The sequence below is a fragment of the Hemitrygon akajei genome, chromosome 19, assembly GCF_048418815.1.
Source record: "Hemitrygon akajei chromosome 19, sHemAka1.3, whole genome shotgun sequence".
NCBI lineage: Eukaryota > Metazoa > Chordata > Chondrichthyes > Myliobatiformes > Dasyatidae > Hemitrygon > Hemitrygon akajei.
In genome coordinates, this window is record NC_133142.1 from 9,415,190 (window position 1) to 9,433,758 (window position 18,569).

At 41.2% G+C, this 18,569-nt stretch overlaps 1 protein-coding gene across 1 annotated transcript in view; it reads left to right on the forward strand.

The window, feature by feature from the left end:
* The first annotated feature begins 354 nt into the window (after window positions 1-354).
* arih2 (ariadne homolog 2 (Drosophila)) overlaps window positions 355-18,569 on the forward strand; it is an 82,533-nt gene continuing 64,318 nt past the window's right edge. The window contains exons 1-2 of the mRNA XM_073072051.1: window positions 355-562; window positions 15,993-16,340. Coding sequence (XP_072928152.1) covers window positions 16,101-16,340 — 240 coding nt within the window. The 5' untranslated portion in view covers window positions 355-562; window positions 15,993-16,100. The remainder of the gene's footprint in view (window positions 563-15,992; window positions 16,341-18,569) is intronic.

Sequence of the window (18,569 nt, forward strand, 5' to 3'; positions counted from 1 at the left end):
ACGCACGGGTCAAAGGCGAGACTGGGGCTGCAGGCATGAGTTAGGAGCGAGACTGAAGTTGCACGCACGGGTCAAAGGCGAGACCGCGGCTGCAGGCACGAGTCAGGAGCGAGACTGAGGTTGCACGCACGGGTCAAAGGCGAGACTGGGGCTGCAGGCACGAGTCAGGAGCGAGACTGAGGTTGCACGCACGGGTCAAAGGCGAGACTGGGGCTGCAGGCATGAGTTAGGAGCGAGACTGAAGTTGCACGCACGGGTCAAAGGCGAGACCGCGGCTGCAGGCAGGGATAAGGAGAGGAAGGCGGTTGCGTGTTTTGCTTTGGGACGCACGGACGCGAGCTGAACGTCAACGCTACTTCCGGCCCGACAGTTCCCGGAAGTGACGGGAACTGGTGAGTTCCGCTCGCGCTGCGTTTCCACGGCGGCTGCAGGAGTGGATCGCGGGCCTGAGGCGGAGTGGCAGAGGGAGCGGCAACGGCTACGGCGTCTGGCTCCGTTGTCCGGGCCTGAGGTGGACAGGAAACGGGCTCCGTGGACTCCGGCCCGAGGACCGCCGAGCTGAGTAAGTGCGGCCGCCCGTGGCCCGAGACTCTCCCGTCACCTCAGGGTAAAGCGTGCAGGGGGTGAGGGACTCGGCTGGTTACCAGTGTCCAGCATTAGACAGGCCACCAACAGGATCACCAAGCTGTACAGTAAAGGCTTCCAGCATGAACTGAGGAAACAAAATTTATTATTAACGTCTAGAACATAGTCACCATTTCTAGTACTAACTAGCATTAACTAGGTTAAGAGAGATAGTTAGGAAGATTGCTCCAGTGAATTAACTGGATTAAAGATAAGGCAGAAACATTATTCGTTAACCCTACAAAAACTAGTTATTTTCCAGAATTAACTAGAGCAGTGAGATTGGCATCCATTAACAGCAGCACTACTTTTAATCAAATTAGGCTAATAATCTATCAGCTATTGAGTAAATCAGTGGACACCAGAAAAGCTAAATTTTAACCAGAATAACACACGCAATGCTGGAACTCAGGTCAGACAACATCTATGGGGAGAAATGAACTGACCTTCATAGAAGCTGCCTCACCTGCCGTGTTCTTCCAACAGTTTGTAGGCGCTGCTCAAGATTTCCTGCAGCTGCAGAATCCCTTGTGTCTCTGATTAATGAGAATAAGATTACGCTATCATTAATCATCCCTAACCAAAGTAGCAAAGCTTCTTGAATGAACCACAGCACTAGTTACCAGTTGGAGGAATAGTTACCAGTAGTTTAAAAGAAAACATGAATGAGTGGCTGGATAAACTGGGTTATTTTCTCTAGAGCAGTGGAGGCTGAGGGGAGATCTGATAGAGGTTTATAAGATTATGAGAAGCATAGATAGAGTAGGCAGGAAGTATCTTTTTCCCAGGGCTGAAATGTCTAATATCAGAAGCCATGCATTGAACGTGAGAAGGGGTAGGTTTAAAGGGGATGTGAGGAGTAAGATTTTACTCAGAGAATGGTGGGTGCCTGGATTGTGCTGCCTGGTATGGTGTTGAAGGCAAATGCATAAGCCTGCGGGAGACATTTAGGCAGACATATGAATATGAGGAAGATGGAGAGGTACGGAGCTGTTAGCTTTTGGGTTTTTTGATTTACTTTTTAGCTGGTTCGGCACAACAGGTAGAGTTGATGGTAGTCATGAGGACAGAGCATGGCCTGCATGGTGGGGTCCTCTGATCGATGCTGCTTTCTTGTGGCAGCACTCCATGTAAATGTGTTCAGTGGTACGGAGGGCTTTGCCTGTATCCACCACTTCCTGTAGCCTTTTCTTTTTCTGGGCATTGGTGTTTCCATACCAGGCTGTAATACGACTATTTAGGATCCTCTCCACTCTGCAGCTATAGAAGTTTAAGTTATTGGTGACATGCTAAGAAATTAGAGGCACTGTTGTGTCTTTTTTGTTATGGCATTTGCATGTGCCGGCCCCAGGACAGAACCTCTGATATGTTAATGCTAAGGAATCTAAAGCTTCTGACCCTCCGGCTTCTCTGTCCTTTCATCGATAATCAGCTCTTTGGTTTTGCTGACGTTGAGTGAGAGGTTGTTGTTGTGGCACCACTCAACCAGATTTTCAATCTTCCTCCTATGCGCTGGTTTGTTATCACCTCTGATTCGGCCAACATCGGGGTGTTGTCAGTAAACTTAACTACGGCATTGAAGCTGTCCTTAGCCACACAGTCATAAGTATCAAGTGAGCAGAGCAGGGGCCTGAGCACATAGCAATGTGGTGCACCTGTGCTGATGGCGAATGACAAGCAAGTTGCAAAGAGGACACCCACAGTTCAGGTTTATAAGCGAAAGTTTGTAGTGGGCATAGTATTAGTGAACAGAGTAAAATGTGGGAAACTTTCATTTTGAGCGAAGAACAAAAAGCCATTTTATTGAAATGAAGGACAATCAGAATTATATTTAATATCACTGGCATATGTTGTGAAATTTGGTAAGCAGTAGGAATACACTGCAATAAAATCTTACAGTAAATACATATATGTTAAATAGTGAGAAAAAAGAAAAATAGCGAGGTAGTGTTCATGTCCATTCATAAATCGGGTGGCAGAGGGGAAGAAACTTCCTGAATCATTGAGTGTGAGGCCTCCTGTACCCCCTTCCTGTTAGTAGCAATGAGAAGAGGGCATGTTTTGGGTGATGGGGGTCCTTAATGATGGATGCCACCTTTTTGAGGCATCGTTCCTTGAATGCTGGGGAGGATAGTGCCTGTGATGGACACAAAACTGTGAAAAGCTGCAGCATTAAGGGATGTGTTGGGGGAATCCTTGTGCACAAAACAAGAGGCTAACAATTAAGTGCAGTAGACAATAAGGAGGGCTAAATAATGATTTTTATTTCAAGAAGGTTGAAGTATAAGAGTAGGAAAGTCTTAATGCAGCTATATATTGGATTAGTGAGATCACTGTGATCAGTTATGGTTCCTTTATTTCAGGAGCGATCCTGGGTATGAGGGATTGTCAGGTGAGGGTTGATGGACATGTTGGCTCCATAGTCATTGAGTGTTAGGAGGTCTCAGTAAACAATGTAAGATTCTTTGGGGTTTAGATAGATAGAAGAGAGCTGCGAGCTGAAGAGCATTGTTTCAGATTAAGGAGGTGCTTATTTAAGACATGATTGGAAGCTCATTTCTGACAGTTGAGTGTTTGCTATTCCTTTCTACAGAGGCCCACGGGGCAGAGTCTGTGTTTTTATTTAAGGCTGAGATTTCTATAAAGGAAAGGAATTAGATTATGGGGAAAAGGCAGAAAAGTGATCTTGAGCAACATTGGATCATCTAGCATTCGATGAAAGAGACTGAATGGCCTACTCGCAATCTTCCTTTTGATAGGTATTGGCCAATAATAATCAGTATTAATGAATGTCAGTGGTAATGATATCAGAATTATTTAGTGTAATAATAACTATGCAAATTCACCACTAACTGATCATTGAAGGCTGCAGTGGGATAGATTAACACTCACCTCTAAAGATCCAGTGAACTGCTGAGTGTTCTGTGATGCCACTGAGCATCAACTGTTGTAGCTGCAATAGTACCAACAGCATTAATACTGCCAAGAAGGATTTACTGTGTATGGCAAGACCAGCATCATTAAATATTCTAACTCAGCACATTCTCTGCAGGGTAACAGCAAAAGTGCTTTGTTCTCAGAGATTTATTTTCTGTCAGTGGCCTTCTGAGTTATGCCAGTCTGACGTTTTAAAGTTTGCCAAAACACTGCCCGTATTGGTACGCTGCAAGAGATGAGTGGAATGCAGCAGAAGTACAAGTTAATGGTCATTAAAAACATCAACTGAAAAGAGGCAAGGAGGTTATGTTTTAGGATTCTTTATCAAATGCTGAAATAATGAATAAGAAGTTTTTTGGTATTAAAGGGACTTTCAGTGTTGGCTTTAGAATGTATATTTTCAAGATTAAATTTAGATTGTGAGGTGTTTGGTTAGTAAGGATTATAACTATTGAAGACATGAAATTTTATGCATGTCTTATGAGGAGATGTTGAGTCAGCCAGGGCCTTTCTCTTTGACTTGAAGGAGGGTGAGAGATGATTTGATAGAGGCGTATAAGATGATAAGAGGCACAGATAGAGCCAGTGACTTTTTCCCAGAGTGGAAATGGCAAAAACCAGGTGCACAAAAGTGATTGGCAGAAAGTACGGGGGGGGGGGGGGGGGGGGTGAGTCAAAGTAGTGTGGTTTTTTTTTAAACAGAGTGCATGCAGTGCACTGCTGGGGTAGTGGTAGAGGCAATACAGTAGATTAGAGATATCTGAGACTCTTAGGCTCATGGATGAAAGAAAAGTGAAGGACAATGTGGGAGGGAAAAGGGTTATTAGATTGATCTTAGACTAGGTTAAAAGTTTGGCACAACATCGTTGGCTGAAGCATCTCTACTGTGCTGCACTGTTCTGTGTCTGCCACTATTTAGTATTTCTTTTCTCCAGTTCCCCTGTGCAGCCTTTGATTGCTATGGTATGCCATGGTGGATGCTGCTGGAATTGGCTCTTTTCTCAAATAGGCACACTTAATGTTTGAGCCAAGCTGGTGAGTGTGATCAGGCTGTTCAGTGTAAGAGTTCATCAAAGGTCCATCTGGTCACTACAGCAGAACGCTATTTTCTGGACATCACTTGACCAGTATTTATTATCTATCTCAAATTGGTTCTGAGAAGGTGGTAGTTACCTGTTGTCTGTCTTAAACTGCTGCAGTCCTTCCAGAGAGTGTGCTTTTAGTGTGATGATCAAGAAATGATGTTTCTCCAAGTCAAGATGGAGGGTACCTGCAGGTGCTGAAGTCCTCATGTGCCAGCTGCCTGTCCTTCCTGGTTGCAGTTCTAGGGAGGTGTTTGTGCAGGTTTGGCAGCTGCTGTTGCATTTATGTTATTTCACCCTGGCATCAATTTCCTTTACAGGCATTTCTTAAGTAAACAGTTGGAGTATTTTTTTTTCAGAGTTCTACCTCCTTGGCATTCAGTAACAGGAGGGTCTTTCTAGATATGCCCTGTAAAATCTTCGCAGGAATGTTACTAAGCTTCTTCCTGGACCTTGTGATGTATCAGTGTGATCATTGAAACCTATTGAATGTTGAAAGGCATAGATACAGTGGAGGTGGAGAAGACGTTTCCTATAGTAGGTGAGTCTCAGCAGAGGGCACAGCCTCAGAGTAGAGAGACGTCCATTTAGAATAGGGTTGAGGAGGAATTTCTTTATATAGAGGATATTGAATCTGCGGATTTCATTGCCACAGAAGGCTGTGGATGCCTGGTTATTAAGCATCTGCAGATTTCCTCGTGGTTGAAGCATATTTAATGATTAGGTTGATAGGTTCTTGATTAGTCAGGTTGTCAAAGGTTACTGGGAGAGGGCAGGTGAATGACCTATTCTGCTCCTGTGATTTATGGTCTTATAGACCTGTTGCTTTGGTTGGCAAATCAGAGTGGATTTAAGTTGCTTCTCAGGCAGGAGTTGATGTGTTTCATCACCAATCTCTGAAAACACTTCATCACTGTAGATGTTAGTGCTGATAGATGACAGTCATTGAGCCAGATCTCCAAGCTCTTCTAGAGCACGGGTATAATTGAAGCAGATAGGTATCTCAGACTGCCGAAGTGAGAAGTTAAAGATCTCAGTGAACACTCCAGCCATTTGGTCATTACAGGATTTTAGTACTGAGCCTGGTACCCTACCTGGGCCAGATGCTTTTTGTGGTTTCACTCACCTGAACTACACACATCAAATGAAGAAGTTCTCAGAAGAGCCCAAGTCGTTAGATCACTCATCCCAACAATAAGAGAAAGACAACTCAGATTCCTAGGACACATCATGCAGAAAGATGAACTAGAGAAACTCATACTCTCTGGAAAGATCGAGGGGAGCAAACCTAGAGGAAGACCTCGGCTTATGTACATCAAAAGCCTAGCCAGGTGGCCACAGATCGAGCAAATGGAAGTCATCCAAAGAACAAGGGATAGATCCGTATGGAAAACCATGGTCACCAACGTCCGCGTCGGATATGGTACCTAGACAGACAGACAGACAGAAGGCTCCTTGCATGTCGGCCTCAGAGACTGAAATCATAGAATCATTGGGGATTTGGGAGTTTGTGATGGTTTCTCCGCGTTTTGACAGTCAAAGCGAGCATAGAAAGCATTTAGGTTATCTGGAAGTGAAGCCCTACTGTCACCTTTATCGCTTGATTTAATTTAAGAGCTGATAATATTCAAGTTTAGTCCGGAATTGCCACTTAGGCCATGAGATAGCTTTTTGTGGTGGATGAGCTGAAATCTGGGCTGTACTTTCGTCTCATCTCTCTTTTCCTTTTACTCAGACTTTCCATTGCATTTTTTGTGGGCAAACAATGCTGTTTCTGGATCCATTACTTTTAAATCAGTCTTGGTGGAATTGCAGGATTTATTTTACAATCCTACGGATCAAAAGAAGGTGCAGCACAGTTAGTCCTCCTGGTGTGGAAGAAACACACTGTTGTCAACTGAGATGTCTCTGTATTGAAGAACGTGAAGTTCTTCAAACAATTAACGAATACAAGCTTTCATGAAGGTATGATGAAAGAAAATGGAGTGCATAAAAATAACAGATTGTAATCCAAAAGCGAAATACTGCGGGTTCTGGAAGTTTGAAATATCTGGAAGAAAATGTTGAAATACTCCCAGCTTCCATTCCAGGAAATTTCTGTACATGATACTGGTGAGACACTGCTTGGAATATTGGGTGCAATTTTGGTTGCTATATTAATGGAAGGATGTGATTAAGCTCTGGAGAATGCAGAAAAGATTCACAAAGATGTTGTTGGCAGTTGAGGGTTTGAGTTATACAGAGAGACGGGATAGGCAAGGAGTGTTGAAACATGGACGAGTTAGGATGAGAGGCCTGTTTTCTGATTGTATAACTCCGTCTTTGTGATTAACAGATTTGATATTTTGGATTGATGATTTTTTTTTACTGGTGTACTGCAGTTGCTTTAACCTTGAAATTGGGCTCAACAGTGGTGATCCTTTTGTAGGTCTCCATTTTGGAAGGAAATTTCCAGTGTTATGATTGTTTCGAGTTTTTCTATGAAATCTGTGTTACATATTGCCAAACAAATTGGTGTTATTTCTGCACCCCATGCTGATTTTTCATATCATATATAAATATCACATTTAAAATTAATGTTAATGCTTAAAAAAAATCTGTGTTGGGGCTGTGGCAGATCCCTAGCCAAGGTCGTTGCAAGGAGAATTAGTGGACATTTTTTCCTTGGTTGCATTGAAGCATGCTTTTCAGACAGTAGATGATAGTGCAGGGTAGCAAAAAGGGTAATGATAATCAGAATCTCTTGGGAAGAGTCAGAGCATAAAAGCATGTGTTTGTAGATCCAATTAGTATCGGAGCAAGGAAAAAAATTACAAGGACAAAACTGAAGGCTCATTATCTAAATGCATTCACAACAAGGTGGATTAATTAAGATGAAATGGAAATAAATGGGTAGGATCTAATATCAATTGTAGAAATGTTGTCATGCAGTGACCAAGATTGGGAATAAAATATACCAGGATACTGTAGAATAAAAAGACTGAATGGAAAGGGAAGAAGTCCTTTTAATAAACAGTATGATAAAGGCAGTTGAAAGAATCTTGACGTGGAAAATCAAGAAGTAGAATAAGTTTTGAGTTTAGAAATATGAGCGTGGGTGCTATCCTTAGGCCCCCAAACAAGTTGTGATAATTTAGGGCAAATCCTCTTAAGCCCATCATCCCGACTGGGGTACAAGCTGCTGACAGCAGCTCATCATAGTCCTCTGTCCTGGGCCTGTGTGTGATATATGTATGTGTGTATATACATAGAACAATATTGTGGAGAATTTATTTCTAAAGTGTATAGGAGACACTGTTTACGATGTAATGTTTAGATTATTATCTTTGAGGGGATAGGCCATTTTAGACTTTGTATTGGACAGTGCGAAAGGGTCAATTAATATTTGGGTAAATTGGCCTTTTGGGAAGAATGGTCCAAATATTATAGAATTTTATATCAAGATTGAAAGTGGTTGAAACCAGTTAGTTAAAAAGCAAAGAAGACTGGCAGAGGTATGAGGTGTGAATTGGGAAACTATTGTGCTGAATGAGCAACAAATAATCTGCTGGAGGAACGCAGCAGGTTGAATGGCATTTGTTGGGTGGGTTTGGATTGGGGGTGGGGGAGAGGAATTGTCAGCGTGGAATGAGCATATGAACACATAGTTTACCGCAAATGTATCCATTTTAAGATACACAACCCCACAGCACAAGTGGATCAGTCAATGCAAACAATACATTAAAAGGAGTACAGTTGAGCACCTTTATCAGAAATTCCAAAATTCAAAAGCCTCCAAAATCCGAAAAATTTTTGAGCGCTGAAATGACATCACAAATGGAAAATTCCACAAGGTGATGTGCAGATCTCTGCACACTACAGATAGTTCTGAGAACTGACCTCACATAAGTAATGAAACAAAGTTAATGAAAAATAGGAAATCATTGTAACAGTGAAAAATGAAGATCTCGATCATATATTGAAAGAGTGGATTCATCAGTGTTGGAGTAAATGTGCTGCTTAATGGTATGTTGATGATAAAACAAAGGTCTATCACGACAAACTGAAAATTGAAGGTTGTGAATATTCATCAGGCTGGTTGCAGAAATTAAGAAAAGGCACAGCATTAATATTTTATAGGTTTGTGGTGATAAAGTGTCTGCTGATCACAAAGCAGCAGTGAAATTCATTTAGGAGTTTGCCAAGATCGCTGATGAAAATCTAAGATGCTGTATGGCTTAATCAGTGCTTATGTGTGATAAGCAAGTGTGAGACAAAGACTGCTTATCGGTAGCACATAAATTTGAGTTGGGAATAATGATGATGCCACTGACTGTCCACCTGGGCAGCCTAGATAGTGATAGTTTAAAAAAAAATTATGTAAAAATACCTTCAGAGAATATGCATAAGCTGTATATGGATTTTGTGTTTAGACTTGGGTCCCATCCCCCAGGGTATCTCATTATATAACTGCATATATTCCAAAATCTGAAACATTTCTGGCCCCAAGCATTTTGGATAAGGGGTGCTCAACCTGGGTATTATGTGAAAAGGAAAAGCCCAGTCCCTTTTGGGAAGGAGCAGTAAGCTTGACATCTGAGGTAATTTAAAAACTAAGAAGGACAAAAGATGGATAAGGAAAAGGTAAAATATTGACAGGAATCTTATGGGCACAATTAAAATGGGCTGTAAAAACTTTACAGATATGTAAAATGGAAACAAATTAAATTTAATGCAGGTTTCTTACAAATTTGGCAGAAATTATAGTAGAAAATAAGGACAGAAAATATTTTTTAAAGTAAAAAAAATTGCAGATACGGGAAATCTCATAAAAAAGGAATTCCTAGAAAATTCATAATTTGGCTTTTTTGTTAGAATTGATGAGGATAAAAAGTTGATGGCACAGAAAGGTTGGAGCAAAGGGAATTTTTCTGATCGAAATCTTGTTGAAGCTGGCATAAGCTGAGGTGTGATCCATTGAATATGGTTACTGGTGGGGTCATTTGAACTTGCATTATAGTAATTATACTGATAACTGGTGAAAGATATTTTGCTTTATTCAAACTCTTGATTGCAAAGAAAATGAACAATTTCACAGCCTATATATGGCTTTCTCTAAATCTCCAGACTACAGATAGAATCTCGTGGTTTCAGGGTTCAGTAAAGAAGTAAATCCTGTTTGTGAGACCCATCCCACTCCTATTCCTTCTCTTCCTCTCAAGTGAATTGTTGATCATCCAGTCTATAACTAGACATTTCATCTCTCTTTAACTCATTGCAGTTGACTATTGATTTCTGCAATTTGATCTTCATTTTCCACTTCAGTTGCGTTGCATCTTTTATTGGCTCTGAGCTAGTCAGCTACAGAGGAGAGTATGATTGACGTTTCCTGACAGTCTATATCATGACTTTGCACTCCAAATTCGTTTGACCAGGCCTCTGTACTAAGGTACTTTTCTGCCTTAGTCTAGGCCTCTAGTTATTGCATTCCCTCAAAGTTGCAGTGTAAGTTAATGGGCTGGTTAAGAAGGTATCTGGTTTGTTGGGTCTCATTAGTTGAGAAGTTGTGTTCAAGAGCCATGAGGTAATGTTGCAGCTCTGTAAAACCCTGGTTAGATCACACTTGGAATATTGTGTTCAGTTCTGGTTGCCTCATCATAGGGATGATATGGAAGCTTTAGAGAGGGTGCAGAGGAGATTTGTTTGTTAACACAAAAGACAATTTTCACCATGTTTCAATGAAAATGTGACATATAGATCTGAAGCTGTCTGTGGCAGTCCCTTCAAGAAGCTCACCACAATCTTTTCATCTTGGAGGTGGGTATTAGATATCAGTGATGCCTTCATTTTGAATTTCTCATCCTTATTTTCAAAAATCCACATTCTGTTTTTTTTTCTTCCTGCATTATCACCCTTGGATGTCTGCTGTCTTCCAACTCTGGCCTTATGATTACATTTACATTTAAGTTTTCTACCAAGAGGTGTTTGTCTACATTTGCCAGACTCTTCAGCTCTGGAATTCTGTCGCTAAACCCCTTAACTCCTTTCCCTCTACTTTTCGGACAACTTTTAAAACCCATCTGCCTCAATATAATCTTTTAAATTGGATTCTGATTTAATTTGGTAAAAATCATGTGATGCACTTTGTTAAACATCCTGCGCAATACAGATTGATCTTTGCAGTGCTCATTCAGTTTTCAGAAGTTAGGAATGATGCCTGCTTGAATATGTGATGGCCATTTCTCAGGTTCAGTTTCTCCTCCAATTAACAAAAAAAGATAATATGTATAAATTCAATATTCTTGAAAACTATTTCAGACTTCATGGTTGCAATATGTTACTAAATTTGTATTTCCCATTTACTTCTGCTTCTGGACATGGAAACTACTTCCTGGAAAAAGTATGGTGAGGTACTGCCAAAGGAAATTAGTTATCAAAGTATGTATATCTGTCATCATATACTACCTTGAGATTAATTTTCTTGTAGGCATTCACAGGAAATATAGATTTTATGATTTTATTGCACATGTATGAAATGATTTAGATTTGTTTTCACTTGTAGAGAGTCCAGATTCTTTGGAATGTAGAAGATTAAGAGGAGATTTGATTGAGGTGTACAGAATTATTAGAAGTGTAGATAGAGTAATGCAAGGAGGCTTTTTCCACTGAGGTTGGGTGGCAGTATAACTAGAGGTCAGGGGTTAAGGATGAAAGGTGAAAAGTATAAGACAAACAAGAGGGGAAACTTCTTCACTCAGGTGGTCACGAGAGTGGAGCGAGCTGCCAGCGCAAGTGGTGCATGTGAGCTTGATTTCAACACTTAAGTGAAGTTTGCATTGGTACGTGGATGGGAGTGGTATGGAGGGCTATGGTCTCAGTACAGGTCGATGGGAAGAGGCAATTTAAATGGTTTCAGCACTGGCTGGATGGACCAAAGGGACTGTTTCTGTGCTGTACTTTTCTATGACTCTTAACAGAGTCTGTAATTACAAGGGCATTACCAGTAAATCTCAATAGCAATTCTGAAGAAATTTTGCCAAGTAAATGGTTACAATGTGAGATTTGTTTTGACATGGAACAGTTGGATGAGTGGCAGAGATGTTGTTCAATATTAGGCCTCCATGAAGGAGAGAAGTTTCTGGAAGAAGTGTTAAGTGAAAAGGGATAGGAAGTGGCTGGCATGGAGCATAAACACCAGTAATTGCCCATGTGAAGAGTTGACATGTTTCTTTCATATTTTGCAATCTGCAGAGCAGCTTCTCCTTTCTGTGTTAAAGGAACAATACACATTGAACTTCTGTTATTCTAATTTTGTAAGCATTTGGTTGGAGATTATGTTAATTTTAGGGGGCCTCTTTTTCCTTCCCTTTTTGACATGAAGATTAGTAGCTATCCTCTACTTGATGGTGGTGGCATCCGTAGGTCTTGAGAGACCATGGATCTGCGTCTGGAGTTTCCAGGGCGCAGGCCTGGGCAGGGTTGTATGGGAGACCGGCAGTTGCCCAAGCTGCAAGGACTTGCTCAAGGACACAAACACGCTGCCTCAGCTGAGGCTCGAACCAGTGACCTTCAGGTTACTAGTCTGATGCCTTGCCCACTAGGCCACGCGCCAACACAACCATGCGCCATGGTCTACTTGATAGGTTTGGCAATTCAGCGCAGCAGGAAACAGTACAATTGTGCATCTTGCCCCTTTCACGCAAAGTATTTATTGGAATTACCGGTGGAGTAATGCTTTGTAACCAAGTTCTTGTATTTGTCAACTTGAATTCCTATTTAAGTTCCAGCAATTAGGATCAAAGGTTTGATTGCTGGTTTGTACTGCTGCTGGGTGTGAGTAAGCTCAAAAGCAAGTGGCTTGCATTTGACTTTGTTTACGATTGGGCACTTGGCTTCCATTCCAATGATGGGTTTGGTGGGCAAGTGCTCTTTGAGGATATGGAGTGCAGTGTTGGAGTTAATTTATCTCATGTTGTTCAAGTGGCTGGAAGGTTTACTTTTTGTGGCCAGTTTCCTTTTCCTCTGTTTCAGCAGCCATGAGTAGTAGTCTGCTAAGATAATGGTTTGACGGCAGCTTCTGGGCATTAAGTTTAAGAACAGTCGTTAGTTGACTTCCTACTAGGATAAATCTACGCAACTATTCTAACTGAGATTACTGCCTGTCTACCAGCAGGAAAATCTAGCAATTTTCCAGCTGTTTTTCAAATCAACAACCTCTATCTACAGATTGATTGGCATTTGGGATTCAATTGCACCCTTTCCCAACCTGTGTTCTTCAGCTACATTCAGCTGCAAAGCTCTTCTCCTCCGCCGCCGCCCCCCCCATTGAGCACATCTACATGAATGCTGCCGTGTGAAGGTATTATCTATCATCAGGGACTGCTGCCATCCAGGCTGTGCTGTCTTCTCACTATTGGGCAGGGCGTACAGGAGCCTTGGGTCCCACACCACCTTTTCTCAGTGTTCATGCTCATACAGACCATTTCATTACAACAGTGCATTGAGGTAGAAAAACAGGTAAAACAACAAGAGTTCAGAATCAGGTTTAATAACACTGGCATATGTCACGGAATTTGTTGTCTTTGTGGCAGCAGTACAATGCATTCAGTAATAATGGAGAAAAACTGTGAATTACAGTAAATAAAAACATAGTTAAAAAAGTAGTGCCAAAATAGAAATGAAAAGGCATGACCTGGCAGATGGGAGTCCTTAATGATGGATTTGGTGGTTTCTGAGGCACCGCTCCTTGATGATGTCTTGTATACTACAGAGACTAGTGCCCATGATGGAGCTGAGTAATTTTACAACTCTGCAGCTTATTTCGATCCTGTGTCAGTACTCTCCCTCCCCCCCCCCCCCGGCCTCTCCCACACCAGACAGTGATGCAGCCATTTAGAATGCTCTCTACGGTACATAAAATAAAGCATTAGAATTTCAGAGAACATGTAGTTCAGATAAACAATAAGGTGCAAAGCCATAATGGGGTAAATTGTGCAGTGAAGACTCCATTTTATTGTACTAGGGAACCATTCAGTAGTCTTATAACAGCAGAATAGACAGGTTCATGTAGATTGTGGTCTACTATCAGGTTATCAGTTAAGATACACAAGGGTTATGCTAAAGTCAGATGTCAGGATTGCTGTTGGAGTTGCAGTATCAATATATCCATATTGTTGATCTTGCCTTCGTTTCACATTAAAGAATAAACTGCAAAGTTGTACCCTTGGAATTTCTCCAGTGCTACATATTTAAATGTTGACATGCATTTTTGACTTTGGATAAACCAATGTGTTGTCACCTTTGCTCATGAAAGGACAGCCCATTGCTGGTGATGCTAGTTGAAGGCCTTATTGTGACCAAAATGTAGAATTCTTTCTTGATAGCAAACAGGTTCCACTTTTTAATTGATGCCAATAACTTAATTCTGTCTGTAAGCTGGAAAGTGTACACAAATCACATGAAATGTTAGCTGTACCCTGGTTGTAATGAAGATGCTGAAAGCACATGAGACTGATTAGAATGAATAATGCTTAAAAGTGGAGAGGAGAGAGGAAATTTGTTTTGCTGTTCGTTGAACTTCTGAATTTAATAATATTGCAGGAACTTGTTCGTATATAGAGAGTGCCCGTTTTGGAAAAAAAGGTATCCGTAACCTAGAAGGGAGTGAGCAGCCTGTAATCCTTAATGTCCGTACAAGCAGCAAGATCATGATGTCAGTGCATAGCATTTTAGTATTGCACAGACAAGTTGAACTAAGTTATTTTCCTCATAAGCACAAGAGGTTCAGCAGATGCTGGAAATCTTAACCAACACCCAGAAAATTCTGGAGGAATTCAGCATGTCATGCAGCAGCTATGGAAATGAATAGATAGATAGATAGATAGATACTTTATTCATCCCCATGGGGAAATTCAACATTTTTTTCCAATGTCCCATACACTTGTTGTAGCAAAAAAAAAACTCATTACATACAATACTTAACTCAGTAATAATATGATATGCATCTAAATCACTAACTCAAAAAGTTAAAAAAAGTTCTTAAGTCCTGGCAGTTGAATTGTAAAGCCTAATGGCATTGGGGAGTATTGACCTCTTCATCCTGTCTGAGGAGCATTGCATCGACAGTAACCTGTCACTGAAACTGCTTCTCTGTCTCTGGATGGTGCTATGTAGAGGATGTTCAGGGTTTTCCATAATTGACCGTAGCCTACTCAGCGCCCTTCGCTCAGCTACCGATGTTAAACTCTCCAGTACTTTGCCCACGACAGAGCCCGCCCTCCTTACCAGCTTATTAAGACGTGAGGCGTCCTTCTTCTTAATGCTTCCTCCCCAACACGCCACCACAAAGAAGAGGGCGCTCTCAACAACTGACCTATAGAACATCTTCAGCATCTCACTGCAGACATTGAATGACGCCAACCTTCTAAGGAAGTACAGTGGACTCTGTGCCTTCCTGCACAAGGCATCTGTGTTGGCAGTCCAGTCTAGCTTCTCGTCTAACTGTACTCCCAGATACTTGTAGGTCTTAACCTGCTCCACACATTCTCCATTAATGATCACTGGCTCCATATGAGGCCTAGATCTCCTAAAGTCCACCACCATCTCCTTGGTCTTGGTGATATTGAGACGCAGGTAGTTTGAGTTGCACCATACTATGGCCGTGTCATCAGCGAACTTCTGCACATGGCAGGACTCCGAGTTATATTGGAAGTCTGATGTGTACAGGGTGAACAGGACCGGAGAGAGTACGGTTCCCTGTGGCGCTCCTGTGCTGCTGACCACCGTGTCAGACCTACAGTCTCCCAACTGCACATACTGAGGTCTATCTGTCAAGTAGTCCACTATCCAATCCACCATGTGAGAGTCTACTCCCATCTCCGTTAGTTTGTGCTTTAAGATCTTGGGCTGGATCTTAATAAGCAGTCAACATTTCAGACTGAGTCCTAAAGAAGGGTCTCTGCCTGAAAAGTTGACTATTTATTCATTTCCATAGATACTGCCTGACATGCTGAGTTCCTCCAGCATTTTCCGTGTGTTCTAGCTTTTCTCCTCTCTAGCACTGGCCTTCAACTCAGATCTCTCAGACTAAGGCTTAAAATCAAGTAAAAGTGTGTTATCGAGGCTGGTCTTCTTCCAGAGCAAATATTTGGCATGAGTTTGTATTGAATAAATTAGCGGGCTTGGGGAAGATATTAAATTGAATTTGCGAGTTCTCTTTATTTGGTATTTGGGTTATCTGTTGGTGTATGGTAGAATTGTGCTTCAATACAAATCATCTCCTCAGAGGAAAATGTAAAAAGGAAATATTTAAATGTGGGTACCTCACCTTTGTTTATACTATTAACGATTTGTTTTCCTCTCTTTTCCTAGTTAATCAACAGACAGATGAAGAGCGGAAGTGAGCAGGGACACTTTGTAAATACAGCGTTTTGCTCTTGGATATCATAAAATTTGTGGTCTATTATAGCAGCCTCAACCATGTCAGTGGATATGAATAGCCAGAGCTCTGATAGTAACGATGACTATAATGGAGACTCTGAGGAGGAGGAAGAGGATCAAGGGGATATGCGTGACTATTATGATGGGGTAGCGAATGATGTAGAAGTGCAAGGGGCAGACTCCTTTGATCCAGAAGAATACCAGTACACGTGCCTGTCGTACAAGGAGTCAGAGAATGTGCTAAACGAACAAGTTGACTCAATGGCAGATGCCCTAAAGGTAAGACTTTGGAAGAGATTTAGTAATGCAAGTCTGATTATTTTGAGATGTCAGGGGGCTTCTATTAGGGACTGCAAAGCTGTTGTCCTGATGGGTTTTCAGTCTTAATGTTATCGCATGTGTTACGTTTCATAATGGCATAGTTACTTGAGTAGCAGCATCTGAACTGTGAAATGTGTGTGCACTGAACTGATAGTAGGCAGTCGGGCAGGTAGATTCCTACCTCCACTTGCTGTGCTATTCAACACATTTTAAAAGTTGGCATTTTCAAAGTTCAAAGTACATTTATTATTAGAGTATGCATACATTTTACAATCTTCAGATTCATCTCAGGTTCAAAACCCAGGTTCAATTCCGCTGCTGTCTGTTAGGAACTTGTACGTCCTCACCAAAAGCCACATTGTAAAGATGTGCATTTAAGGTTAGCAAGTTGTAGGCATACTATGTTGCTACTGGAACCTGTTGCTATCAGACCTGTATCCACCACTTTAGCTGGCAGCTCATTCTCCACTTGCATCACCTTTTGTTCAGCTTCTCCTTGTGGCTAATATTCTCTAATCCAGACAGCATCCCGGTAGACCTCTTCTAAACCCTCTTGGAAGATTCCAAATCCTTTTGTAATGGGGCAAACAACTGCATGCAGTACCCTAAGTGTGCCCTGACCAAAGTTTTATATAACTGCAATATGACTCGCTGTCTCATGTACTCTATGCCTATAGTGAGAATACTTTTAGGTAGGTATGGACTTGGACCAAGGTCTCTCTGTGTGCGAATGCTCTTAAGAGTCCTGCCATGAACTGTATGTTTTTTCCCTTTCATTTGACCACCTATAGTGCTGCACCTCACTTTGTCTGCCCTAAGATGTGTACTAATTTGTAGCTAATTAACCTATCTGTGCAACTTCATTGGACCTGGAGAAACAACTCACTCAGACATTTAAGAATGGCAGAATTCCTTCCCCAAAGGATTTTCCTGAACCCACTGTTAATCATAATCTCTGATATTACATTTGTCAGACTGAGGGTGAGAATTGAATTTAGATTTATCCCTGTTCCATTAAGTTAGATGGATATTTATTACTTTGGGATGAGGTCAGTTGATCAGTGGCTGGTCTTCTGTGACTGAATAGATCAAATTGAAATTTGGTTTTCAGTAGTATCTAGGAATATATTTGTATTTTCTTTATATTTTATTATAGCAAATGTTGATTCTGTGCTTCACGATTCAGATGCTGCCAGACATGAGTATTTCTAGCTTTTTCTATAATTTAGCCAAAAATGTCCTAATCGATTCTATTGTTTTGTTTCAATGTTTGAAAGTACTGATGCATGTTAATTTAATCTTATTTTAGAGTGATTCAGTGTATTTTGAAATCTGCCTTTTTTTTGGTAACTGAAAATACAAACTTGTGATTCTTGTTTTAGTCAGAATAATCTTTGTTGTCAATTAATGTTGGGGCTAATTTGTTTCTGGATTATTTCAATATTGTAACTGCTTCATTAATCAATGAGATCAGCAAATTTGGGATCGTCAAACAGTCCTGTGATTTGCAGGTCCTGTGTTTTAAATGGCTCTTCTTTCTGCTCTGTAGTCATATATCCCGTCAGGTATCCATTGGCCTTTTCTCAGACAGATAACAGTAGGAGCAGCAGTAGGCAATTAACCACTTGCAACTGCTCCACCATTCATCATGATCTTCTATACCGCTTTCTTTCTGTCCTACATATTCCTTGCTTCCCTTGCATCCCAAAATCTACTGATCCCAATATTGGTGTACTTCAACCAGAACTTCCACAGTCATGCAGAAAATCCCAAAGATCCACTAGCCTCTGAGTGAAATTATTTGTTTCACCTCATTCCTGGATGTGGAACCCAGAATAATCTGCTCTGACAAGCTCTGTAAGGAGTTTGTTGATAAATGATCCCTCATCCTTTAAAACTCTGAAAAGTAAAGGCTCGACCTGCAGAGACTCTTCCAGAGGACAATTTCCCCTCTTACCCATCCTCAAATATCCCAGGAATCAATCTGATGGGTCTTTTGTTACCTCCTTGCCAATTGTAAATGTTTTTCTTTTGGTAGGGAAATTACACTAAGTGCTGGGTGCAGTTTTAACAGTGCCCTGTATGATCCTAGTAAAATACCTTTACTCTTGTGCTCAAGTCGACTTGCAATAATTGTCTACTTTATCACTTACCTACCAAATTGCTTGTACGGGCTTGTTAACTTTC